Genomic DNA, 27,628 nt, shown 5'->3' on the forward strand with positions numbered 1-27,628 from the left:
TTTGTTCTGACGATGGATTTTATTGAGAATGGTGAGGCAGTTATAAATAAAGCTTGATGAGTTCATCGCTGACAGCCGACGGGGTGAGGACTCCCAGGTCAGTGAAGAGGAGGGTGATGAGGGAGGGAGGCGTGTAATCAATCATGGGATGCTCCTCCGACAGGTTCTGTACAGTCTTCAGGGTGTCTGCTTTGTACTGTGGAGGCGAGAAGAGGACGTGTAAAGAAATATTTCAAAATAAATCAAAATTAGTCTCGACATTACATTCTCAGACATCATACGAGGGGTGTAACGATTCTCCAAGTCCACGCTTCAGACCTTTTTTTTGGTAAAGTTTGGGGTTAAATAAGAACATTTTTTAGGTTTTATTGAATCAACTTCAATGTGTAATAATATCAAGAATATTTAAGTAGATTAACTTTCTAAACCTGAGTGAGTTATAGGGATGTAACCTAACTTTACAATATCTTGATACCGTCGGGGACTGTGACGACGTCTACCAACATTTCACTTATAAGGTTCATGGATATAACACAGTGAATCAGTATGAATGCAATCTACTGTCGCTCCTTGTCAATGTATTGTTATGTTTCAACAGCAGAGGGCGCAATTATACTGCTCAAGTGGACAGACTCTTACAGAGAGCTGAAGTCACGCCCCTTCCGGTGGACGCCATGAGACCTTATTTCAGGAAAAAATATGTATAGCAGGAATGAAGAGAGACAAATAATCTTTTGATCCTGTTTGAATTGTGTTTTCAAGTCAATACAGTCGCAGTTTGTGGTAATTAAAGTAAAATATCATCTAGTTTTATGTTAAAGTGCTCAGTGAACGACATCGTCTCGCTCAACACACGTCACCAACACAACATGGGCTCAGCAAAGGAAGTAAAAAAAGAGGAAAATCACAATAAATCTGGTCGCGTCAGGTTCATTTCGCCGCCACGTCTTACCTTGAATTTATCAGGCACGTCCTGCTGGTTGAGCGGATACAGGCGGACGAATTTGAAGCTCTCTGCCACGACGTAGAAGGGCTTGTTGTGAGCTTTAGAGCACACGGCCATCTGGTAAGTACCAATCTGTAAGTGTGAAGGAGAAACATTGAGATCTCTGTAACACAAACATCTGATGCTGCTTTCACAGAGGTGCAGTGAAAAACACAGTTAAAGGAGCAGTATGTAGTTTTGGTGAAGAAATGTTAATGAGAAGAGAAAGATCTTCTCTTCTGCCTAAACAAACTAAATAAACAAACTTTGTTTTCATGACTGAATAAACAAACTGACCTTAAAAGAAGAACAATTTATACTGTTTTACTTTGTTTATATGTGGCGGACCCTGCCACCTTTCCAGCTTCAAAAAGTGTTCAGGGACCTTATTTTCCTCTGAGAACAGCTTGTTTATTCACTGATGGAACAAATACATAATTCTGAGTTTGTATTATTACCTCATTAATATTGTAAATATTAAAATCTGAGTTTGAATTTCTAATCCAAAACTACAAAGTAACCCTTTAAAGTGAAATTAAAAAATGAATATTTTTCATTTCCAACTGAAACTTTACTGCAAGCACCTATTGTGATAATATTCTATTTATTTAAATTAATTTTTATACATTTTTTTTTTTTTAATTTGAGGGTGAATTTTCACTTCAAATTCAGAGTCTAACTGAAGTTATCCAGGATCACCACTGTTCATCCAAAGAGATGTTGGACCCCGACGATTCACTGAAAACTCACCTTATTGATGATCCCTCCGCTCTCAACAACGCCCTCTGCACCGACAATCACCAGGTCCACTTTCTCCAACACATACCTGTAAAAAAAAAAAAAGAGATTAAAACACTGAATAAACTCACACTGACAACGTTTGACACAGGTTTTTTCTTCTAAACTTAAATATTTACCCCACAGCTGCATCCAGGACCACTGTTACTGGAACATTGAGTTTCCTCAGGGCTTCTGCCATCTGTCGCCTGAATCCAGAGAGTATGAATAAAAAAAGATAAACTGAATGAGTGTGTGTCCCCTCGGAGTAAAACGAGGACACTTCAGGGACAGCATTCACTCACCCAGCTGAGTCAGGCTGCGATTCAGTCACATAGACAGAGAAGCGTTTCTTCTCAGCTGCAGCCTTTTCCAGCACCCTCAGGACGACTCTGGAGTACGAGTGAGTCAGGATTTTCTGTCGGAGGAACATTTGGGAAGACAAGGGAAAGTCACAGAAACGCCTAAATACTGTAAATATAAAGGGTGTATTGTATGTGTGCCAGCATCTAAGACTAAAAATCACTGGCCAACTCACAGCTGCGTGTCTTTCTGGAGGATAATAATGACATTCAGTGTCGGGAGTCAAGTTTCAGACCTGCTCAAAGTACGAAAACTGCTGTTGCGTGCGACGACTTCAACCCACTTAATGACAATCAACATGAGCTGCACTGCTTGTTGATCTGTCCAAGGCTTTTGTTACAGCTGATGATAACATCTGGATAAAGAGGTTGTGAGACTCGTTTCCAATGGTGTCAAGTCAACCATTTTATTGATGGTAAACATGTAAAATTTTACAAATACAGTAAACCGTAACCAATATAAGCTTCTTCTCTAACACCCAGTCCCCAGACTCCCTGAAAAAAAACGCTTAATTTCATGAGTAAATGCTGAAATCATTCGAAACAGCTGCTGAATGTTGGCAGGTAAGACTTGAGACACAGAAGCAACAACAACTTTTAATGTTTTGAATTTAAGGCCGAAAATACAAGAAAGCACGAATGATTAAGAAATTTACTACAGCTGTTTGGCAAAGTTTGTTGAGGTGCTCAGAATGCAACAACTCACAAAATTGCACAATTTGTTAAGGGAGTCTGGTGATGGATGACAGTGAACCACATGAAATCAGAGTGTAATCCATTCTGCCCGTTGTTGTTGTTGTTGTACACTGTGGTCACATGTGGCCCAGACCACCTCTGAATGTGGTCTGAATGATCGGATCTCCTGTGAAATAGATCTGGATCTCAGTAATATGTTAATATAATGTGTTTGTATAAAAAATACTCACAGCGCCGTCTTTGATGAAGGTGTGACAGAGCTTTGCAACCTTGGTCCTGGACATGGAGATCTTCTCTAGAAACAGTTCTCCTCTCTCCTCCATCACCTTCTTACAGCGAGACAGATCCTGACAGACGGAGAAACAGAAGTTATTTCAGGGCAGAGACAAATTAATGCTCTCATCGGTTCTCCTCTCGTCATCGAGGAGCCAGGAACTCCTGATCTGATCAAAGAGGAGAAAATGTACTTAAAGTAGCTGGTATGAGCAACCACTGCTGACTGTGACAGACTGAGACGCCTGTCAATCAAGCAAACATGTCCCAAAATACTTCTCTTTGAGCCACGATCACGATCACACTATCCTGAGAAATGTGTCGCTCGCCACCAACCAAACTCTGTACAGTTTTTTGCGTATTTAAAAAAAACAAAATGACAAAAAAGTCAAAAAATGAAGACAAATGTGTTATTTTTCCTCTTTAGTCATCTCACGACCCTTCTGCACTAAACTAGCTCCACCTTGAGCAGCTTCAACAGTGACATGTACAGTATATATATGTCCTGTGTTGAACTACCAGCTGTTGTTTCTTTATGCTATATTGTATTGTAGTATTGTATAATGACAAATAAATGATGTTGAGCCTTCACACATTGATGCATCAGTATTAACAATCTAATCTTACTTTAGATACTTTCAAGTACAGTTTGCTGATAATATCTCTGTACTTTTACTTATTATTTTAAATGCAGGACTTTTACTTGTAATGTCTTTCTGAAAGATTTTTACATTGTTGTATTTGTACTTAAGTAAAGTATCTGAATATTTCCTCCACCAATATCTTAGAAGAAAGTCTCACTGGTCTGCAACACCAGAACGGTACTTTGGCTCCATCATGTGCTCAGAAATAGTCTGACAGGTACAGTCAGCTGTTTTTATTTCATCCTCCTTTATTTCATCTTCAAATCAGCCATGTTTTGTTCAAGTGTTCTAGTTTGTTTTGGGCTCATTTCAAGCTGATACGTCATTACAAACAATTTCCTTTACATCCAGTTTTATTAACTTTAAGGTGATGAAAATAAAAAGTTTGAGTGAGATCTCTGTTGATTTGTTGTGAAAAAACTAAAAATAATAATCAAAAACAAAAAGGACGAAGTGTGTCAATCCTACAGATTCATTGATTCATATAAATCCACAGATGATCAGCAGAAGCAGCTGATCTGGTTCATTCTCGTCCTTCTGGATTCACAGTTCACTAATAACTTGTCTGATGAGTTTTGTTTCAACACGTCTGAAGCTTGAAATGCTGCTTTGACTCAGGATGAGATTCTGAAGCTCAACTGTTTTGTCACGAATACTTCAAAGTAGATCATTAACTGTGTGAGACAACTATTATACAGCAGCTTGAATCTTTGTGAGAGTTTAGTTTGATAACTCGCTGCTGTCAGTCAGCTGTTTTTAACCAGGAAAAAAAAAGTGAACAGAATCAGAGGAAGAGTTAGAGAAATATCAGCAAAGCCTGAGGAGCCAAGAAATATTTTACAACTAAAAACTTTGATGTTTTCAAATGTGGAGCAGGTTTTAACTGAGGCTTCGTTGTAAAAGAGGAAACACAGTTCAGATTCACAGAGCGGCTCCTCGTCCTGGAGCGAGTCGCAGCTCGATCAGCCCTCCCTCTTCTTCCTCCTCTCACACAGCAGCTCCACTCTGTCAGTACGTTTCCTTGTTCCCTCCCCTTCCGATCTACAGTTTGTGGTTGTGTGGTGTAACTGAGCTGACGTCCTCATTAACTGCACAAACACATCCTGTTCAGATCAGAGCTCAGACTAGTTTCTGTTATCAGGAAGTGAATCTCAGACAGTCGTTGTCGCTGAGAGGTGAAATGGCACAGAGAGCAGTTCAGCTGGACCGAGAAATAATTTCTTGTTCGATCTGTTTGGATCTACTGAAGGATCCGGTGGCTATTCCCTGTGGACACAGCTACTGCAAGAACTGTATTGAAGATCACTGGGACACAGAGGATGAGAGGAGGATCCACAGCTGCCCTCAGTGCAGGAAGAGCTTCACACCGAGGCCTGAGCTGCTGAAAAACACCATGTTAGCAGTTTTAGTGGAGGAGCTGAAGAAGACTGGACTCCAAGCTGCTCCTGCTGATCACTGCTATGCTGGACCTGAAGATGTGGCCTGTGATTTCTGCACTGGGAGGAAACTGAAAGCCCTCAAGTCCTGTCTGCAGTGTGTGGCCTCTTACTGTGAGAAACACCTCCAGCCTCATTATGAATCACCTACATTTAAAAAACACAAGCTGGTGGAGCCGTCCAAGAAGCTCCAGGAGAACATCTGCTCTCGTCATGATGAGGTGATGAAGATGTTCTGCCGTACTGATCAGCAGTGTATCTGTTATCTCTGCTCTGTGGATGAACATAAAGGCCACGACACAGTGTCAGCTGCAGCAGAGAGGACTGAGAGGCAGAGAGAGCTCGAGGTGAGTCGACAAAACATCCAGCAGAGAATCCAGGACAGAGAGGAAGATGTGAAGGTGCTTCAACAGGAGGTGGAGGCCATCAATGGCTCTGCTGATAAAGCAGTGGAGCACAGTGAGAAGATCTTCACCGAGCTGATCCGTCTCATGGAGAAAAGACGCTCTGATGTGAAGCAGCAGGTCAGATCCCAGCAGGAAACTGAAGTGAGTCCAATCAAAGAGCTTCAGGAGAAGCTGGAGCAGGAGATCACTGAGCTGAAGAGGAAAGACGCTGAGCTGAAGAAGCTCTCACACACAGAGGATCACAACCAGTTTCTACACAACTACCCCTCACTGTCAGCACTCAGTGAGTCTACACACTCATCCAGCATCAATATCCGTCCTCTGAAGTACTTTGAGGATGTGACAGCAGCTGTGTCAGAGGTCAGAGACAAACTACAGGACGTCCTGAGAGAGACATGGACAAACATCTCACTGACAGAGACTCAAGTGGATGTTTTACTGCCACAACCAGAGCCCAAGACCAGAGCTGACTTCTTAAGATATTCATGTAAAATCAAACTGGATCCAAACACAGCAAACGCATGTCTGTTATTATCTGAGGGGAACAGAAAAGCAACAAAAATGAGTCAACAACAGTCTTATTCTAGTCACCCAGACAGATTCACTGGGTTGGTTCAGGTCCTGAGTAGAGAGAGTCTGACTGGACGTTGTTACTGGGAGGTGGAGAGGATAGAGAGAGGAAATGTTGGTGTAGCAGTCGCATACAAGAATATCAGCAGAGCAGGGAACTTGTATGAAAGTTTATTTGGATTCAATGACAAATCTTGGATGTTAAATTGTTCCACAGGCAGTTATAACTTTTATCACAACAAAGTCAAAACTCCCGTCTCAGGTCCTGAGTCCTCCAGAGTTGGAGTGTACCTGGATCACAGTGCAGGTATTCTGTCCTTCTACAGCGTCTCTGAAACCATCACTCTCCTCCACAGAGTCCAGACCACATTCACTCAGCCTCTCTATGCTGGACTTAATGTTTCTGACTCTGCTGAGTTTTGTGAACTCAAATAGACAGAAGTCATTTCAGGGTCAGTGGGTTAAATTCTGTTTCATTTCTTCACACTTGTTGTGTTTCCATCATTGTTGCTGAGAGCTGATTGTTGTGGCATTTCTTCACTGCACACAGATCACCTGTCAATCAAACATGATGGGCGGTACTTTGACGTCTTCTTGTTCTGTAAATGTTGGACTTTGTTCAGGCGGCGCTCCTTCCTGTGTCTGTTCAGCCACGGAGGCTCTCACTGCTCATGATGACTTCAGTTTACATGATCATAATCAATAAGGAGATGCTTCATTATTTGCTTGTACATAGCTGAGATTCTGCTCCAACAAACTGATTGTGTGGATGAAGTGAATCTGTTCATGAAATCATTGAACAAGAGTGGTTTAACAGACTTTACTGATGGACGTGTCAACAAACTGGAAAGTGTGTCCATGTTTTGCTGTTTTGAACAAAGGACGGTTCAGATTTTGATTCTCTTCATATTTTGTTCTGTTCGCTTATTCTTCCATATTTTGAGGTGCGGGGCAACTCGTCTATGACTCGTACTAAACCTTTGTATGTGTCAGAGAAAAGAGCAATAAGACTTATAAACAAGGTGGATGAAAGAAAACACAGCAACAGACTGTTTATCAGGTCACACGTGATGAAATTTAAAGATTGAGTTGATTTGAAAACGTTATCAGTCGTGTGTAAAGAGAAATCAGCTGAAAATCTACAGAGATTGTTTATATTAAGATCACATTTGATTTTAAAAGTCTGTATGATGTAATATATTAAAGCAGAGACACTCTGACGTAACATGCTGCTCAAATATTCAATTTAAGAGGATTTAAAAGGGAAATAATGAGATGTTATGAGCTTATTGCGTCACATTTATGTTAAGATGACTGTTATTGATTGTATCTGAGTTGATTTGTGAAAATAGAAGTGAACAATAAAGTGATGTCCATCAGTATCTACAGTATCTGGTGTTATTATTAAGAAAGGGGCAGCTCAGAGAGGTTTTTCTTCTGCTGCTCCTGTTTGGTTCATTGAATGTGTGGAAGTGTAACCGGGTGGTAAATCTACTCAGATATAATTTCACACTCTGGTTCGGGATCGCTCTCAAACATGTTTAAATGTTCACATGTGTTCGTTGTTGTTTTCTGTTGAGTGTAACATCGGGTGACTACACGTCCATGTTTTCAGGGACAGTCCCCGTTTTTAAAAGAGAGCTATGTTGTTTTGGAGAGGTCAGAATTTTTATATTCACAATATTAATGAGGTAATAATACAAACTAAGATATATGTATTTGTTCCATCAGTGAACAAACAAGCTGTTATCAAAGGAAAATAAGGTCCAAGAACACTGTTTGAAGCTAGAAAGGTGGCAGGGTCCGCCATATATAAACATAGTAAAACAGTATAAATTGTGTTATCCTTTAAGGTCAGTTTGTTTATTGTACAATAGTTTGTTTATCTGTACTAATACAAACTCAGAAATATGTTGTTTTACACTGTCTCACACGGGGCACCATATGTGGTGCTTCATGCAACATTAATAGGGAGTTTTAGGTAAAATGTGGCTGTCAATAATAATTAATGATTATCATGGATGTTATTATTAATGATTAACATTAATTGTGTTAATGAGGAAACACATATCTTCAGTGACTGATTGTGTATATGTGGCGGACCCTGCCACCTTTCTAGCTTCAAACAGTGTTCTGGGACCTTATTTTCCTCTGAGAGCAGCTTGTTTATTCACTGATGGAAAATATACATATTTCTGAGTTTGTATTATTACCTCATTAATATTGTAAATATTCTTCTCTAAAACTACATAGTGCACCTTTAGCCTTAAATGGAAATTTGTTCTCAGTTACATCAAGGGGAAATAATCAGTAGATGTCAGCAGTAGATATTTTTTGAGGCTCCAGCTGTCATGATAATGAGTCAAATCACTAAAACCAGAAATCTGTGAATGTAATAACAAGTCCACTCGTTCCTCAGTTACAGTGTGCTGGTTTTTAACACATGAGCATTTTATATCCAGAAATTCATATGGTCCACCACTCCACCACTGAATACCCCAGTAACCAACCGGACACATTTTTGCAGCCATATACTCAGTTTTGACCTTGTCTTGTTTACAATAGGAATGAAATGTGAAGCAGGCTGTGATAATCTGTCATGCTGTTGCAGACTTTGGTCACAAGCTGGTAGTATTGAGCAGTGTTATTGAGTCATTAAGTGCATTCTGGTCTTTTCTTCCTGTTTGAAGACAAAAAAGTCACAAAATGAACACAAATTTGTTATTTTTCCTCTTTAGTCATCTCACGACCCCTCAGTTTTATCTCGTGACCCTTGCGAGGGGCCCGACCCCTAGGTTGGGAACCAGTGCACTAAACTGGCTCCACCTTGAGCAGCTTCAACAGTAACATGTATAGAATATATATGTCCTGTGTTGAACTACCAGCTGTTGTTTCTTTATGCTATATTGTATTGTAGTATTGTATAATGTCAAATAAATGATGTTGAGCCTTCACACATTGATGCATCAGTATTAACAATCTAATCTTACTTTAGATACTTTCAAGTACAGTTTGCTGATAATATCTCTGTACTTTTACTTATTATTTTAAATGCAGGACTTTTACTTGTAATGTCTTTCTGAAAGATTGTTACATTGTTGTATTTGTACTTAAGTATAGTATCTGAATACTTCCTCCATCAATATCTTAGAAGAAAGTCTCACTGGTCTGCAACTCAACACCAGAACGGTACTTTGGCTCCATCATGTGCTCATAAATAGACTGACAGGTACAGTCAGCTGTTTTTATTTCATCCTCCTTTATGTCATCTTCAAATCAGCCATGTTTTGTTCAAGTGTTGTAGTTTGTTTTGGGCTCATTTGAAGCTGATACGTCATTACGAACAATTTCCTTTACATCCAGTTTTATTAACTTTAAGGTGATGAAAATAAAAAGTTTGAGTTTGATCTCTGTTGATTTGTTGTGAAAAAACTAAAAATAATAATCAAAAACAAAAAGGACAAAGTGTGTCAATCCTACAGTTTCACTGATTCATATAAATCCACAGATGATCAGCAGAAGCAGCTGATCTGGTTCATTCTCGTCCTTCTGGACTCACAGTTAACTAATAACTTGTCTGATGAGTTTTGTTTCAACACGTCTGAAGCTTGAAATGCTGCTTTGACTCAGGATGAGATTATGAAGCTCAACTGTTTTGTCACGAATGCTTCAAAGTAGATCATTAACTGTGTGAGACAACTATTATACAGCAGCTTGAGTCTTTATGAGAGTTTAGTTTAATAACTCGCTGCTGTCAGTCAGCTGTTTTTAACCAGGAGAAGAAAAGTGAACAGAATCAGAGGAAGAGTTAGAGAAATATCAGCAAAGCCTGAGGAGCCAAGAAACATTTTACAACTAAAAACTTTGATGTTTTCAAATGTGGAGCAGGTTTTAACTGAGGCTTCGTTGTAAAAGAGGAAACACAGTTCAGATTCACAGAGCTGCTCCTCGTCCTGGAATGAATAAAATGTTGATGACCGCTCCCTCTTCTCTCTGCTTGTCTTGTGCCGTCATTGTAACTTCAGGTATCAGGAAGTGAAGCTCAGACAGTCGTTGTCGCTGAGAGGTGAAATGGCGCAGAGAGCAGTTCAGCTGGACCGAGAAACAATTTCTTGTCCGATCTGTTTGGATCTACTGAAGGATCCGGTGACTACTCCCTGTGGACACAGCTACTGCATGAACTGTATTAACAATCACTGGGACACAGAGGATGAGAGGAGGATCCACAGCTGCCCTCAGTGCAGGAAGCGCTTCAAACCGAGGCCTGAGCTGCTGAAAAACACCATGTTAGCAGTTTTAGTGGAGGAGCTGAAGAAGACTGGACTCCAAGCTGCTCCTGCTGATCACTGCTATGCTGGACCTGAAGATGTGGCCTGTGATTTCTGCACTGGGAGAAAACTGAAAGCCCTCAAGTCCTGTCTGCAGTGTGTGGCCTCTTACTGTGAGAAACACCTCCAGCCTCATTATGATGTGGCTCCATTAAAGAAACACAAGCTGGTGAAGCCGTCCAAGAAGCTCCAGGAAAAGGTGAGTCGACAAAACATCCAGCAGAGAATCCAGGACAGAGAAAAAGATGTGAAGGTGCTTCAACAGGAGGTGGAGGCCATCAATGGCTCTGCTGATAAAGCAGTAGGGCACAGTGAGAAGATCTTCAAGAAGCTGATCCGTCTCATGAAGAAAAGACGCTCTGATGTGCAGCAGCAGGTCAGATCCCAGCAGGAAACTGAAGTGAGTCGAGTCAAAGAACTTCAGGAGAAGCTGGAGCAGGAGATCACTGAGCTGAAGAGGAAAGACGCTGAGCTGAAGAAGCTCTCACACACAGAGGATCACAACCAGTTTCTACACAACTACCCCTCACTGTCAGCACTCAGTGAGTCTACACACTCATCCAGCATCAATATCCGTCCTCTGAAGTACTTTGAGGATGTGAAAGCAGCTGTGTCAGAGGTCAGAGACAAACTAAAGGACGTCCTGAGAGAGACATGGACAAACATCTCACTGACAGTGACTGAAGTGGATGTTTTACTGTCACAACCAGTGAACAAGACGAGAGCTGACTTCTTAAGATATTCATGTGAAATGACACTGGATCCAAACACAGCAAACACACGTCTGTTATTATCTGAGGGGAACAGAAAAGCAACATACAGGATTCAACAACAGTCTTATTCTGATCACCCAGACAGATTCACTTGGTGGGATCAGGTCCTGAGTAGAGAGAGTCTGACTGGACGTTGTTACTGGGAGGTGGAGAGGAGAGGAGGAGCTATGGGAGCAGTTGGTGTAGCAGTCGCATACAAGAATATCAGCAGAGCAGGGATCTCAGATGAATGTAAATTTGGATTCAATGACAAATCTTGGAGGTTAGATTGTGACACACTTGGTTATTACTTCTATCACAACAATGTCAAAACTCGCGTCTCAGGTCCTTGGTCCTCCAGAATTGGAGTGTACCTGGATCACAGTGCAGGTATTCTGTCCTTCTACAGCGTCTATAAAACCATCACTCTCCTCCACAGAGTCCAGACCACATTCACTCAGCCTCTCTATGCTGGATTTCGGTTTTACTTGTTTGAAGACTCTGCTGAGTTTTGTAGACTCAAATAGACAGAAGTCATTTCAGGGTCAGTGGGTTAAATTCCGTGTTTCATTTCTTCACACTTGTTTTGTTTCCATCATTGTTGCTGAGAGCAGTGGGTTAAATTCTGTGTTTCATTTCTTCACACTTGTTGTGTTTCCATCATTGTTGCTGAGAGCTGATTGTTGTGGTGTTTCTTCACTGCACACAGATCACCTGTCAATCAAACATGATGGGCGGTACTTTGACCTCTTCTTGTTGTTCTGTAAATGTTGGACTTTCTTCAGGCGGCGCTCCTTCCTGTGTCTGTTCAGCCACGGAGGCTCTCGCTGCTCATGATGACTTCAGTTTACATGATCATAATCAATAAGGAGATGCTTCATTATTTGCTTGTACATAGCTGAGATTCTGCTCCAACAAACTGATTGTGTGGATGAAGTGAATCTGTTCATGAAATCATTGAACAAGAGTGGTTTAACAGACTTTACTGATGGGACGTGTCAACAAACTGGAAAGCGTGTCCATGTTTTGCTGTTTTGAACAAAGGACGGTTCAGATTTTGATTCTCTTCATATTTTGTTCTGTTCACTTGTTCTTCCATATTTTGAGGTGCGGGGCAACTCGTCTATGACTCGTACTAAACCTTTGTATGTGTCAGAAAAAAGAGCAATAAGACTTATAAAAAAGTGGATGAAAGAAAACAGCAACAGACTGTTTATCAGGTCACACGTAATGAAATTTAAAGATTGAGTTGATTTGAAAATGTTATCAGTCGTGTAAAGACAGAAATCAGCTGAACATCTACAGAGATTGTTTATATTAAGATCACAATTCTAAAAGTCTGTATGATGTAATATATTAAAGCAGAGACACTGTGACGTAACACGCTGCTCAAATATTCAATTTAAGAGGATTTAAAAGGGAAAAAATGAGACGTTATGAGCTTATTGAGTCACATTTATGTTAAGATGACTGTTATTGATTGTATCTGAGTTGATTTGTGAAAATAGAAGTGAATAATAAAGTGATGTCCATCAGTATCTACAGTATCTGGTGTGGCGGACCCTGCCACCTTTCTAGCTTCAAACAGTGTTCTGGGACACACCTTATTTTCCTCTGAGAGCAGATTGTTTATTCACTGATGGAAAATATACATATTTCTGAGTTTGTATTATTACCTCATTAATATTGTAAATATTCTTCTCTAAAACTACATAGTGCACCTTTAACCTTAAATGGAAATTTGTTCTCAGTTGCATCAAGGGGAAATAATCAGTAGATGTCAGCAGTAGATACTTTTTGAGGCTCCAGCTGTCATGATAATGAGTCAAATCACTAAAAGCAGAAATCTGTGAATGTAATGTGTTAATGTAATAACAAGTCAACTCGTTCCTCAATTACAGTGTGCTGGTTTTTAACACATGAGCATTTTATACCAGGAAATTCATACGGTAAACTCCACCACTGAATACCCCGGTAACCAACCGCACACATTTTTGCAGCCATATACTCAGTTTTGACCTTGTCTCGTTTACCATATGAGTGAAATTTGAAGCAGGCTGTGATAATCTGTCATGCTGTTGCAGACTTTGGTCACAAGCTGGTAGTATTGAGCAGTGTTATTGAGTCGTTAAGTGCATTCTGGTCTTTTCTTTCTGTTTGAAGACAAAAAAGTCAAAAAATGAACACAAATGTGTTATTTTTCCTCTTTAGTCATCTCACGACCCCTCAGTTTTATCTCGTGACCCTTGCGAGGGGCCCGACCCCTAGGTTGGGGACCACTGCACTAAACTGGCTCCACCTTGAGCAGCTTCAACAGTAACATGTACAGTATATATATGTCCTGTGTTGAACTACCAGCTGTTGTTTCTTTATGCTATATTGTATTGTAGTATTGTATAATGACAAATAAATGATGTTGAGCCTTTACACATTGATGCATCAGTATTAACAATCTAATCTTACTTTAGATACTTGCAAGTACAGTTTGCTGATAATATCTCTGTACTTTTACTCATTATTTTAAGTGCAGGACTTTTACTTGTAATGTCTTTTTGAAAGATTTTTACATTGTTGTATTTGTACCTAAGTAAAGTATCTGAATACTTCCTCCACCAGTATCTTAGAAGAAAGTCTCACTGGTCTGCAACTCAACACCAGAACGGTACTTTGGCTCCATCATGTGCTCATAAATAGTCTGACAAGTACCGTCAGCTGTTTTTAACCAGGAAAAGAAAAGTGAACAGAATCAGAGGAAGAGTTAGAGAAATATCAGCAAAGCCTGAGGAGCCAAGAAATATTTTACTACTAAAAACTTTGATGTTTTCAAATGTGGAGCAGGTTTTAACTGAGGCTTCGTTGTAAAAGAGGAAACAAAGTTCAGATTCACAGAGCGGCTCCTTGTCCTAGAGAGAGTCAAAGGTTGATCAGCCCTCCCTCTTCTTCCTCCTCCCACACACAGCAGCTCCACTCTGTCAGTATGTTTCCTTGTTCCCTCCCCTTCAGATCTACAGTTTGTGGTTGGGTGTAACTGAGCTGACGTCCTCATTCACTGTACAAACACACCCTGTTCAGATCAGAGCTCAGACTAGTTTCTGTTATCAGGAAGTGAAACTCAGACAGTCGTCACTGAGAAGTAAAATGGCGCACAAAGCAGTTCAGCTGGACCAAGAGACTTTCTCTTGTCCGATCTGTTTGGATCTACTGAAGGATCCAGTGGCTATTCCCTGTGGACACAGCTACTGCAAGAACTGTATTAAAGATCACTGGGACACAGAGGATGAGAAGGGGATCCACAGCTGCCCTCAGTGCAGGGAGAGCTTCATACCGAGGCCTCAGCTGCTGAAAAACACCATGTTAGCAGCTTTAGTGGAGGAGCTGAAGAAGACTGGACTCCAAGCTGCTCCTGCTGATCACTGCTATGCTGGACCTGAAGATGTGGCCTGTGATTTCTGCACTGGGAGGAAACTGAAAGCCCTCAAGTCCTGTCTGGTCTGTCTGGCCTCTTACTGTGAGAAACACCTCCAGCCTCATTATGATGTGGCTCCATTAAAGAAACACAAGCTGGTGGAGCCGTCAGAGAAGCTCCAGGAGAACGTCTGCTCTCGTCATGATGAGGTGATGAAGATGTTCTGCCGTACTGATCAGCAGTGTATCTGTTATCTCTGCTCTGTGGATGAACATAAAGGCCACGACACAGTGTCAGCTGCAGCAGAGAGGACTGAGAGGCAGAGAGAGCTCGAGGTGAGTCGACAACACATCCATCAGAGAATCCAGGACAGAGAGGAAGATGTGAAGGTGCTTCAACAGGAGGTGGAGGCCATCAATGGCTCTGCTGATAAAGTAGTGGGGCACAGTGAGAAGATCTTCACCGAGCTGATCCGTCTCATGGAGAAAAGACGCTCTGATGTGAAGCAGCAGGTCAGATCCCAGCAGGAAACTGAAGTGAGTCGAGTCAAAGAGCTTCAGGAGAAGCTGGAGCAGGAGATCACTGAGCTGAAGAGGAAAGACGCTGAGCTGAAGAAGCTCTCACACACAGAGGATCACAACCAGTTTCTACACAACTACCCCTCACTGTCAGCACTCAGTGAGTCTACACACTCATCCAGCATCGATATCCGTCCTCTGAAGTACTTTGAGGATGTGACAGCAGCTGTGTCAGAGGTCAGAGACAAACTACAGGACGTCCTGAGAGAGACATGGACAAACATCTCACTGACAGTGACTGAAGTGGATGTTTTACTGTCACAACGAGAGCCCAAGACCAGAGCTGACTTCTTAAGATATTCATGTGACATCACACTGGATCCAAACACAGCAAACAGACGTCTATTATTGTCTAAGGGGAACAGAAAAGCAACATCAGGTCAAAAACAGTCTTATTCTAGACACCCAGACAGATTCACTGGGTGGGTTCAGGTCCTGAGTAGAGAGAGTCTGACTGGACGTTGTTACTGGGAGGTGGAGTGGAGAGGAGGAGGAGTTGTAACAGTGGCATACAAGAATATCAGCAGAGCAGGGATGTCAGATGAATCTTTATTTGGATGCAATGACAAATCTTGGATGTTATATTGTTACAAAGACAGTTATTACTTTTATTACAACAAAGTCCAAACTCCTGTCTCAGGTCCTGAGTCCTCCAGAGTTGGAGTGTACCTGGATCACAGAGCAGGTATTCTGTCCTTCTACAGCGTCTCTGAAACCATGACTCTCCTCCACAGAGTCCAGACCACATTCACTCAGCCTCTCTATGCTGGAATTCAATTTGGCTGGTCTTATGGAGACTCTGCTGAGTTTTGTAAACTCAAATAGACAGAAGTCATTTCAGGGTCAGTGGGTTAAATTCTGTGTTTCATTTCTTCACACTTGTTGTGTTTCCATCATTGTTGCTGAGAGCTGATTGTTGTGGCGTTTCTTCACTGCACACAGATCAGCTGTCAATCAAACATGATGGGCGGTACTTTGACGTCTTCTTGTTGTTCTGTAAATGTTGGACTTTGTTCAGGCGGCGCTCCTTCCTGTGTCTGTTCAGCCACGGAGGCTCTCGCTGCTCATGATGACTTCAGTTTACATGATCATAATCAATAAGGAGATGCTTCATTATTTGCTTGTACATAGCTGAGATTTTGCTCCAACAAACTGATTGTGTGGATGAAGTGAATCTGTTCATGAAATCATTGAACAAGAGTGGTTCAACAGACTTTACTGATGGGACGTGTGAACTAACTGGAAAGTGTGTCCATGTTTTGCTGTTTTGAACAAAGGACGGTTCAGATTTTGATTCTCTTCATATTTTGTTCTATTCACTTATTCTTGCATATTTTGAGGTGCGGGGCAACTCGTCTATGATTCGTACTAAACCTTTGTATGTGTCAGAAAAAAGAGCAATAAGACTTATAAAAAAGTGGATGAAAGAAAACAGCAACAGACTGTTTATCAGGTCACACGTAATGAAATTTAAAGATTGAGTTGATTTGAAAACGTTATCAGTCATGTGTAAAGACAGAAATCAGCAGAGAATGTACAGAGATTGTTTATATTAAGATCACATTTAATTTTAAAAGTCTGTATGATGTAAGATATTAACGCAGAGACACTGTGACGTAACACGCTGCTCAAATATTAAATTCAAGAGGATTTAAAAGGGAAAAAATGAGATGTTATGAGCTTATTGCGTCACATTTATGTTAAGATGACTGTTATTGATTGTATCTGAGTTGATTTGTGAAAATAGAAGTGAACAATAAAGTGATGTCCATCAGTATCTACAGTATCTGGTGTTATTATTAAGAAAGGGGCAGCTCAGAGAGGTTTTTCTTCTGCTGCTCCTGTTTGGTTCATTGAATGTGTGGAAGTGTAACCGGGTGGTAAATCTACTCAGATATAATTTCACACTCAGGTTCGGGATCGCTCTCAAGCATGTTTAAATGTTCACGTGTTCTTTGTTGTTTTCTGTTGAGTGCAACATCAGGTCACCACACGTCCATGTTTTCAGGGACAGTCCCTGTTTTTAAAAGAGCTATGTTGTTTTGAAGAGGTCAGAATTTTAATATTTACAATATTAAAGAGGTAATAAAACAAACTCAGAAATATGTATTTGTTCCATCAGTGAACAAACAAGCTGTTATCGAAGGAAAATAAGGTCACAGAACAATGTTTGAAGCTAGAAAGGTGGCAGGGTCCGCCACATATAACCATAGTAAAACAGTATAAATTGTGTTATCCTTTAAGGTCAGTTTGTTTATTGTACAATAGTTTGTTTATTTGTAATAATACAAACTCAGAAATATGCTGTTTTACACTGCCTCACACTGGGGCACCATATGTGGTGCTTCACGCAACATTAAATAGGGAGTTTTGGGTAAAATGTGGCTGTCAATAATAATTAATGATTATCATGGATGTTATTGTTAATGATTAACATTAATTATGTTAATGAGGGAAAACATATCTTCAGTGACTGATTGTGTATACATGGTGGACCCTGCCACCTTTCTAGCTTCAAACAGTGTTCTGGGACCTTATTTTCCTCTCAGAGCAGATTGTTTATTCACTGATGGAAAATATACATATTTCTGAGTTTGTATTATTACCTCATTAATATTGTAAATATTCTTCTCTAAAACTACACAGCGACCCTTTAAGCTTAAATTGAAATTTGTTCTCAGTTACATCAAGGGGAAATAATCAGTAGATGTCAGCAGTAGATATTTTTTGAGGCTCCAGCTGTCATGATAATGAGTCAAATCACTAAAAGCAGAAATCTGTGAATGTAATAACAAGTCAACTCGTTCCTCAGTTGCAGTGTGCTGGTTTTTACACATGAGCATTTTATACCAGGAAATTCATACGGTCAACTCCACCACTGAATACCCCGGTAACCAACCGGACACATTTTTGCAGCCATATACTCAGTTTTGACCTTGTCTTGTTTACAATATGAGTGAAATGTGAAGCAGGCTGTGACAATCTGTCATGCTGTTGCAGACTTTGGTCACAAGCTGGTAGTATTGAGCAGTGTTTTTGAGTCGTTAAGTGCATTCTGGTCTTTTCTTTCTGTTTGAAGACAAAAAAGTCAAAAAATGAACACAAATGTGTTATTTTTCCTCTTTAGTCATCTCACGACCCCTCAGGTTTATCTCGTGACCCTTGCGAGGGGCCCGACCCCTAGGTTGGGGACCACTGCACTAAACTAGCTCCACCTTGAGCAGCTTCAACAGTAACATGTACAGTATATATTCGTCCTGTGTTGAACTACCAGCTGTTGTTTCTTTATGCTATATTGTATTGTAGTATTGTATAATGACAAAGACATGATGTTGAGCCTTCACACATTGATGCATCAGTATTAACAATCTAATCTTACTTTAGATACTTGCAAGTACAGTTTGCTGATAATATCTCTGTACTTTTACTCATTATTTTAAATGCAGGACTTTTACTTGTAATGTCTTTTTGAAAGATTTTTACATTGTTGTATTTGTACTTAGGTAAAGTATCTGAATACTTCCTCCACCAGTATCTTAGAAGAAAGTCTCACTGGTCTGCAACTCAACACCAGAACGGTACTTTGGCTCCATCATGTGCTCATAAATAGTCTGACAAGTACCGTCAGCTGTTTTTAACCAGGAAAAGAAAAGTGAACAGAATCAGAGGAAGAGTTAGAGAAATATCAGCAAAGCCTGAGGTATGGAGTTATAATTGTTGCAAAACTATTTGCAAATGCGTATCTCAGTCTGTGTGTGCGTGCTTTATCATTTGTGTGTGTGTGTAATCAGATCTGTGTGTGCGTATTCAGATCTGTGTGTGCCTGTTCAGATCTGTGTGTGCCTGTTCAGATCTGTGTGTGCGTGTTCAGATCTGTGTGTGTGTAAAAAAAATCTGTATGTCTGTATTCTGTATTCTGTAAATGTGTACATAGATCTGTAAATGTCTGTCATCAGTTACAACTCAGGCAGGAGCTCTCGATTGGCTGTCTTTTTACACGTGACTTTTGCTACACCTCTGCCGTGGCAGATCTGCAAATGTGTAGAAAAGATTTGTCTGTAACTTGTAACGTCACTCTTCCTTTGCCCTGAGCTCAGGCTCACAGGCTCACGCTGCCTGGCTGCAGTAGCAGTACAGCCTACACACCGAGTCGGCATGTAGCACCCAGTGATGTTAAGCGTGTCATTGTTGGGGTAACAGATGATCAAGTTACTGCTAAATCATGAACTTTTACTGACAGCAAACAATCGAGAATCCGTTGTGGTCTGCCTCTCAACGTCACAACCACTCGTTGCGCCCGCGGTTGGCAGCCAGGCAGCGTGAGCCTGTGAGCCTGAGCTCAGGGCAAAGGAAGAGTGACGTTACAAGTTACAGACAAATCTTTTCTACACATTTGCAGATCTGCCACGGCAGAAGTGTAGCAAAAGTCACATGTAAAAAGACAGACAATCGAGAGCTCCTGCCTGAGTTGTAACTGATGACATTTACAGATCTATGTACGCATTTACAGAATACAGACATACGGATTTTTTTTTTACGCACACATAGATCTGAACACACACACAGATCTGAACACGCACACACAGAGATTGAGATATTATATAACTCCATACTGAGGATCCAAGAAATATTTTACAACTAAAAACTTTGATGTTTTCAAATGTGGAGCAGGTTTTAACTACTGCGGTCAAGCCAGCCCACAACTAGAAACACTTTGCCAAGCCAGCCCACACGTTGTTTTGCGATGCGCGCATATACTGCACATTATGCTAATAGCGAGAAAAGACTCGTTTCAAAGGCTTCCACAACGACCCCAGGACGTAACAAATACTCACGTCAATCTGATGTAGCCTTTCAAAATAAAAGCCCGTTACACGTTCATATTTCCTTTACATTAAGGTTAAAGTTTTAAAAAAACAAAACTACCCGTTATTACTGGACCGTTCCACAGCAAACAGGTAGTTTCCTCCCAATATCAATCTGAATTGAGAGAGAAATATTATAAATATTTGACATTTTAGAGGGCTTTATTTAATTAAGTCCACATCAGAACTTGCTGATATTATATGAGTGTAACTCTGAGGTGGAGTACTATCAGTCTGAACTGAAATTAGTCTGTGCAAACAGGGAGTTTCTTTTTAATGTCAAGCTGAATTCACATGGAAATATTGAAAATATTTGACCATTAAATTGGCTTTTATTTTGAAATTCCTCATCAGAAGCTCCTGATAGTGTTTATTTTTACGTTGGACTAATTATTCACACTGATTAATTGCCATGGCCTCCATCTGCTAAGGCTTCAATGTGATCAGGCTGGTAAAATGATTTACGTGAATAATCAATGAATGAATTCCTTAAATGCACAATTAATCAATCAATCAATCAATCAATCATTCAATCAATTCAACAATTAATGAACAGAATGACTGAATGAATGAATGTGAAATTGCGTTCATAGGTCTGTGCTTTTATTTTGAATTCTGTTCTTGGACTGCATTACCGTAATATGTAGTATAAACAGGCACCACAAAATTACTGGGGGCTAGTTTGACCGGGATTTTCGGAGTGGAGGCGGGCTTGACTGCAGTTTTTAACTGAGGCTTCATTGTGAAAGAGGAAACAAAGTTCAGATTCACAGAGCTGCTCCTCGTTCTGGAGCAAGTCAAAGGTTGATAACCACTCCCTCTTCTCGCGGATCGCTTATCTTGTTTACTTACATTAACTTCAGTTATCAGGAAGTGAAGCTCAGACAGTTGTTGTCACTGAGAGGTGAAATGGCACACAAAGCAGTTCAGCTGGATCAAGAAACAATTACTTGTCCGATCTGTTTGGATCTACTGAAGGATCCGGTGACTACTCCCTGTGGACACAGCTACTGCATGAACTGTATTAATGATCACTGGGACACAGAGGATGAGAGGAGGATCCACAGCTGCCCTCAGTGCAGGAAGAGCTTCACACCGAGGCCTCAGCTGCTGAAAAACATCATGTTAGCAGTTTTAGTGGAGGAGCTGAAGAAGACTGGACTCCAAGCTGCTCCTGCTGATCACTGCTATGCTGGACCTGAAGATGTGGCCTGTGATTTCTGCACTGGGAGAAAACGGAAAGCCCTCAGGTCCTGTCAGGTCTGTCTGGTTTCTTACTGTGAGAAACACCTCCAGCCTCATTATGAATCACCTGCATTTAAAAAACACAAGCTGGTGGAGCCGTCCAAGAAGCTCCAGGAGAACATCTGCTCTCTTCATGATGAGGTGATGAAGATGTTCTGCCGTACTGATCAGCAGTGTATCTGTTATCTCTGCTCTGTGGATGAACATAAAGGCCACGACACAGTGTCAGTTGCAGCAGAGAGGACTGAGAGGCAGAGAGAGCTCGAGGGGAGTCGACAAAACATCCAGCAGAGAATCCAGGACAGAGAGGAAGATGTGAAGGTGCTTCAACAGGAGGTGGAGGCCATCAATGGCTCTGCTGATAAAGCAGTGAAGCACAGTGAGAAGATCTTCACCGAGCTGATCCGTCTCATGGAGAAAAGATGCTCTGATGTGAAGCAGCAGGTCAGATCCCAGCAGGAAACTGAAGTGAGTCGAGTCAAAGAGCTTCAGGAGAAGCTGGAGCAGGAGATCACTGAGCTGAAGAGGAAAGACGCTGAGCTGAAGAAGCTCTCACACACAGAGGATCACAACCAGTTTCTACACAACTACCCCTCACTGTCAGCACTCAGTGACTCTACACACTCATCCAGCATCAATATCCGTCCTCTGAAGTACTTTGAGGATGTGACAGCAGCTGTGTCAGAGGTCAGAGACAAACTACAGGACGTCCTGAGAGAGACATGGACAAACATCTCACTGACAGTGACTCAAGTGGATGTTTTACTGCCACAAGATCCCAAGACCAGAGCTGGATTCTTAAAATATTCATGTGACATCACACTGGATCCAAACACAGCAAACACAGAGCTGTTATTATCTGAGGGGGACAGAAAAGCAACAGTGAGTCAACAACAGTCTTATTCTAGTCACCCAGACAGATTCACTGAATGGGATCAGGTCCTGAGTAGAGAGAGTCTGACTGGACGTTGTTACTGGGAGGTGGAGTGGAGAGGAGGAGGAGTTGGTGTAGCAGTTGCATACAAGAATATCAGCAGAGCAGAGGGCTCAGATGAATGTGGATTGGGATACAATGACAAATCTTGGATGTTATATTGTTCCACCGACAGTTATAACTTTTATTACAACAAAGTCCAAACTCCCGTCTCAGGTCCTGTGTCCTCCAGAGTTGGAGTGTACCTGGATCACAGTGCAGGTATTCTGTCCTTCTACAGCGTCTCTGAAACCATCACTCTCCTCCACAGAGTCCAGACCACATTCACTCAGCCTCTCTATGCTGGACTTTATGTTGACTGGTTTTCTGGAGACTCTGCTGAGCTTTGTAGACTCAAATAGACAGAAGTCATTTCAGGGTCCGTGGATTAAATTCTGTGTTTCATTTTTTCACACTTGTTGTGTTTCCATCATTGTTGCTGAGAGCTGATTGTTGTGGCGTTTCTTCACTGCACACAGATCACCTGTCAATCAAACATGATGGGTGGTACTTTGACGTTTTCTTGTTGTTCTGTAAATGTTGGACTTTGTTCAGGCGGCGTTCAGCCACGGAGGCTCTCGCTGCTCATGATGACTTCAGTTTACATGATCATAATCAATAAGGAGATGCTTCATTATTTGCTTGTACACAGCTGAGATTCTGCTCCAACAAACTGATTGTGTGGATGAAGTGAATCTGTTCATGAAATCATTGAACAAGAGTGGTTTAACAGACTTTACTGATGGGACGTGTCAACAAACTGGAAAGTGTGTCCATGTTTTGCTGTTTTGAACAAAGGACGGTTCAGATTTTGATTCTCTTCATATTTTCTTCTGTTCACTTGTTCTTCCATATTTTGAGGTGCGGGGCAACTCGTCTATGACTCGTACTAAACCTTTGTATGTGTCAGAGAAAAGAGCAATAAGACTTTTAAACAAGGTGGATGAAAGAAAACACAGTAACGGACTGTTTATCAGGTCACACGTGATGAAATTTAAAGATTGAGTTGATTTGAAAACGTTATCAGTCGTGTAAAGACAGAAATCAGCTGAAAATCTACAGAGGTTGTTTATATTAAGATCACATTTAATTTTAAAAGTCTGTATGATGTAATATATTAAAGCAGAGACACTGACGAAACATGCTGCTCAAATATTTAATTTAAGAGGATTTAAAATAGAAATAATGAGACGTTATGAGCTTATTGAGTTACATTTATGTTAAGATGACTGTTATTGGTTGTATCTGAGTTGATTTCTGAAAATAGAAGTGAACAATAAAGTGATGTCCATCAGTATCTACAGTATCTGGTGTCATTATTTAGAGTTTAAGTTCAGTTTTTCTTCTTCTGCTGCTGATTTTGTTCAGAAAATGTGTAGAAAGTATTTTGAGTGAACGTGTAAAATTTGTCTTGTACAGCAGTTTTTTGGAAATTATTCACCAAGATGACACAATAAACCGAATATGAATGAATAAATGAAAATAATAAAACAAACTATAAACACACAAATGTCTGAGCATTAAATCAAAAACAGAGCACACCAGACTGTTTACAACAGAAACAGTTATAATATCGTATTAAAATATGACTTTGGTTCAAGTGAAAGTCACCAATACAGATCAAACTTGAGTAAAAATCTTCCAGTATCTGATATTAAATGTACTTAAGTATCAAAAGTACAAGTAAAAATAAATTATACATATATTTAATTGTACATACTGTACGTACTGAATACTATGAGTCCATAATCAGATCCAATATTCATAATTTTTCTGATTATTTAATCTGTTTTTCTTTGTTATATTTAATCACAGACAAAATAAGTTAACTATTAACCTCAAAATTGTTCACAAGAACAGAACTTGGATATCAGATTTCAGTTTCCAAACATCAGTGTTGGCATCAGCTCCAAAAACTGAGTATTGGCTGGTTTCTAGGATAAAAAGACAAAGTCAAGACTGCTGATTGTCTCAGTGGGACATCTGGAGGGATCTCTTTAGACCAGCATGAACAGGAGGAACTATTACCACCAGAGAGAACAGCTGCTATGTTCATTTAATCATGTGTGTTGTCTTAAGATAAACCTGAAACATACGCACCAGTTCTTTAATCAAAATTAATACCAGTCATGTGGGAAGTTACTAGTGTTGTAGTCCAGACCAAGTCAACCGAGACCAAGTGATGATCAAGACCAGAGCACATCGAGACCTTTGTGTTACAGAACACGATGCAGAAAAAGATGCTTGTGGTGATTCATAAATCTTAAATTTACAGTGAAGTTTACTGAAATGTACGGATGTCGTTTTAGACAATTACGTTTATTGTTAAACAGTAAAATATTCGGCCTCTGTAACATATCTTTGTCACAAGTGTCTGATTTGAGGCACCGCTGCAAAACAATGCGTGTATATCGGTTGATATATCAATATCGGAATTCTCTATTTCCTGATATCGGCATTGGTGTTATATCCATTATGTTTTAATATATGTGCACATGTGTAAGCGATCCTTTAGCTATGACTTGATAAAATAATCAAAAATCATTGTAGAGGGGAATTTTATATGTGGGAAATGTACTCAAATCCTTAGGAGCTGAAATCATCTTTTTCATTCAACATTACTTTTCCATGTTTTACCATCTAACCAACACAAAACACTTTCTGTGCCAGCAGCAGGTTTTCTAGGTGACTCTTGTCTCATAGAAACTCTCATTCAGTACAAAAGGTATCAGACAATTATATAATACAGTGATATCCCTGCAGTTACGGTCTTGAAATAAAATCCAGAGTCCTCTTTGTCCAAGACAAGTCAAGAACGAGTCGAGACCAAATAAAAACAGGGTTGAGTCTGAGATGAGACCAAGACCTTCACCAAAGGGGACTTGAGACCGGTCTTGGGCCTCAGTGTTAAACATGAAGCGCTGTTTTGATGTGATATGGATTATCAGTTGGTTTGGGTGTAGGTGGTGTCTCTAACCTGGTGCTCCAGCGATGTGAGGCTGATGAAGCGCAGGAAGAGCTCTCCTCCCGAGGACACGGCCACAGAGGAGTCCTCTCCCGTCAGGCAGTCTGTGGCCCAGGTCAGGCTCTCCCTCAGGCCCAGGATGGTCTCTCCTGATGGGGGGGGGGGGGGGGCAGGCACAGCTTGTCAAAACAGAGTTATGGTTCATTTCAAACATGGGAGCTTTATTCACAACAAGTACAGCAAACCTACACACCTTTGTCTCTCTTGAGGAATTCAAGCAGAGTGCGGATAGCAGCCACAGCAGAGGCCATGTCCGGGTCCTTCCTCATCTGAGCCCTGAAATACTCCACCAGCTCTGAACACAGTCAAACACGGTTAACATCCGTGACACCAGCATCAAAATATGAGCAGAAATGATGAACTTGAGACAGCTTACCTTCTTCATTCATCCTGAAACCTGCAACAGAGTCCAAACGCTGAAGTGTTGGAGGTTAAAAACAAACCACGGCTGATATTCACTGAAGTCACTCCTCAGTGTTTTGACACATGTCAGAGCTGCTGACTCCTCAATTCAAACCAAATTTAACACAAAACTCAGAATAAATGTTCTGAGTTAAAAGTTTCCGTCACGCTTCTTACGAGGAAGACACTAAAAGATACGCCTGAGTCTGTTTGGGAAGTTTTGTTATCACTATTTGTCGAGTTGCACTGAAATTAGCTCATCTCGCAAAGAGCTGCGTGTTGATGTGTCGCGGAGAGATGACGTAGGACGTTTTCCCCCATCAACGACGTGCCCTCTTCACGGGCCATCGGAAATACGACACATTTGAGCTTTTGATGGATTTTGTTGGAAAGATTTCGAGAAAAAAATAATTTATTTCTTGTGATTTTGTTTGAAATGTTCATTTTATTTAATTTTCTCAGTCAGTAGTGTTGGTAGCTATTAGTTGTAATATTCATAGTTTTTTTTTATGTCGTTCATTTGTTTTGTTCCCTTATTGCCTTGGATTTTTGATTGTTTTATATTATGATGTCATTCTTACTTGTGTGGACATCAGGAGGAGTAGCTTTAAAAACAAACATACAAACAAACGAAAGAAAGAAAGAAAGAAAGAAAGAAAGAAAGAAAGAAAGAAAGAAAGAAAGAAAGAAAGAAAGAAAGAAAGAAAGAAAGTTTTATTCAAAGAAAATGTGGCAACACTTAAGTTACCCTACTTTACATTTATAAGCAGTATACAAACATTTAATTAATAACCCATTATAATGTAGTTGTAGGCAGATTCATGTGTATTTAAGCGATAACTCCTCCTGTGGGCAAACATAGCTGTCTAAACAGAGGAGTGAAACACTGGTTTAATTATATAAAACATGTTTTGGGAGAGATTATAATTGTTGACAAACAATGTGTCCTTACAGCTGCGTACAACTACATTATGTGATAAACCATTTAATAAATGAATGTGTAACTGCTAAACAGGAGGACTTTCACACCCACAAATCCAAATGTGATTGGATATGTGGACCAGATCCAGGCCCTGCTTTAACTATAACATCTTAATTAAAGATGTGTAGAACAAAAAGGCTAAGAAAGCTTTAAGATATGACTGTTTTTATACCTCTTGTATAAAGTTGGCAGCATATATAATTATTATAATGTATAATTGAAAGATTTTTTAAAAAAACATTCAAACATGAAAGATGAAAATAAACTGTAAATCATTCAATTCAGAAATGTCAGTTGTTGCTAAAGTTTATTTGATTGGATAAAAGAAAGCTTGTGACAGTTTTGGGTACAAATCACTGTGTGCAGTTTTTAATTATGCCACCAGAGGGCAACATAATCATTTAAATTACGATTCACTCAAGCTGTGGAGTAGATTGACTACAACTACTCACTGCATCATGAAACAAAATAGGATTTGTAACTGGCTTGTTTATCAGTGTGATATCCACATTTTGACAAGAGAAGTTCAGTGACTGTCCAAACTGAAAATATGTTTTCTCCTCATTCGCAGCTTTCAAACGCTTTTAACTCAGCGGCTACCGTGAAGATTTCTGCTTTAAAAAGGGTGAAAACAACGTCTTTTTAAATCAGTTTGAGCGCTCAGGGCTTCTGAAGGACTTTGATTACACCAGACGAGCTGTATGGAGCCATTTTATGTTGTTTTTCCCAGTTGTTTTTAAAACAAGTCTCCAGCTGCTTCAGTTGTTTAGCAGAATGCTGCAACTCTGTTTTACTGTGAAGCTCCAGAAATGTTTTGTGGACGAGATTTCACCTGACTTTACATCAACATGGAGGGAGGAGATGATGACTGACTTTAATTTCTGGGTGAACTGTTCCTTTAATGTTTGACTATTAATTAATT

At 40.3% G+C, this 27,628-nt stretch overlaps 3 protein-coding genes across 3 annotated transcripts; 2 read left to right on the forward strand and 1 right to left on the reverse strand.

Moving 5' to 3' along the window:
• On the reverse strand, positions 1-26,010 carry eif2b1 (eukaryotic translation initiation factor 2B, subunit 1 alpha). The gene is made up of 9 exons (XM_073477405.1): positions 25,699-26,010; positions 25,516-25,617; positions 25,275-25,411; positions 3,051-3,167; positions 2,068-2,180; positions 1,903-1,971; positions 1,736-1,811; positions 953-1,078; positions 1-196 (listed from the first exon to the last, which is right to left on the reverse strand). Exons 1-9 carry the CDS (start codon positions 25,709-25,711, stop codon positions 41-43), a joined length of 909 nt encoding a protein of 302 aa, XP_073333506.1. The 5' UTR covers positions 25,712-26,010; the 3' UTR covers positions 1-40.
• On the forward strand, positions 4,903-16,133 carry LOC141006170 (uncharacterized). Its single transcript, XM_073478310.1, has 3 exons — positions 4,903-6,573; positions 10,609-10,677; positions 14,234-16,133. Exons 1-3 carry the CDS (start codon positions 4,918-4,920, stop codon positions 16,037-16,039), a joined length of 3,531 nt encoding a protein of 1,176 aa, XP_073334411.1. The 5' UTR covers positions 4,903-4,917; the 3' UTR covers positions 16,040-16,133.
• On the forward strand, positions 20,989-22,700 carry LOC141005541 (tripartite motif-containing protein 16-like). Its single transcript, XM_073477404.1, has one exon. The coding sequence runs from the start codon at positions 20,989-20,991 to the stop codon at positions 22,657-22,659; it is 1,671 nt and encodes a 556-aa protein (XP_073333505.1). The 3' UTR covers positions 22,660-22,700.
• Positions 26,011-27,628: the final 1,618 nt, after the last annotated feature.

Source organism: Pagrus major, chromosome 12 (genome assembly GCF_040436345.1).
Source record: "Pagrus major chromosome 12, Pma_NU_1.0".
In the NCBI taxonomy this organism is placed as follows: Eukaryota; Metazoa; Chordata; class Actinopteri; order Spariformes; family Sparidae; genus Pagrus; species Pagrus major.

Coding starts and splice junctions, on each gene's coding strand:
- LOC141006170 (XM_073478310.1), top strand. CDS start 4,918: ATGGCACAGAGAGCAGTTCAGCTGGACCGAGAAATAATTTCTTGTTCG. Junction 6,574..10,608: donor CTGACTCTGCTGAGTTTTGT/GAACTCAAATAG, acceptor AAACACCTCCAG/CCTCATTATGATGTGGCTCC. Junction 10,678..14,233: donor CCAAGAAGCTCCAGGAAAAG/GTGAGTCGACAA, acceptor CCTCCCCTTCAG/ATCTACAGTTTGTGGTTGGG.
- LOC141005541 (XM_073477404.1), top strand. CDS start 20,989: ATGGCACACAAAGCAGTTCAGCTGGATCAAGAAACAATTACTTGTCCG.
- eif2b1 (XM_073477405.1), bottom strand. Junction 25,412..25,515: donor ATTCCTCAAGAGAGACAAAG/GTGTGTAGGTTT, acceptor CCCCCCCATCAG/GAGAGACCATCCTGGGCCTG. Junction 1,972..2,067: donor TCGCAGCCTGACTCAGCTGG/GTGAGTGAATGC, acceptor CTCTGGATTCAG/GCGACAGATGGCAGAAGCCC.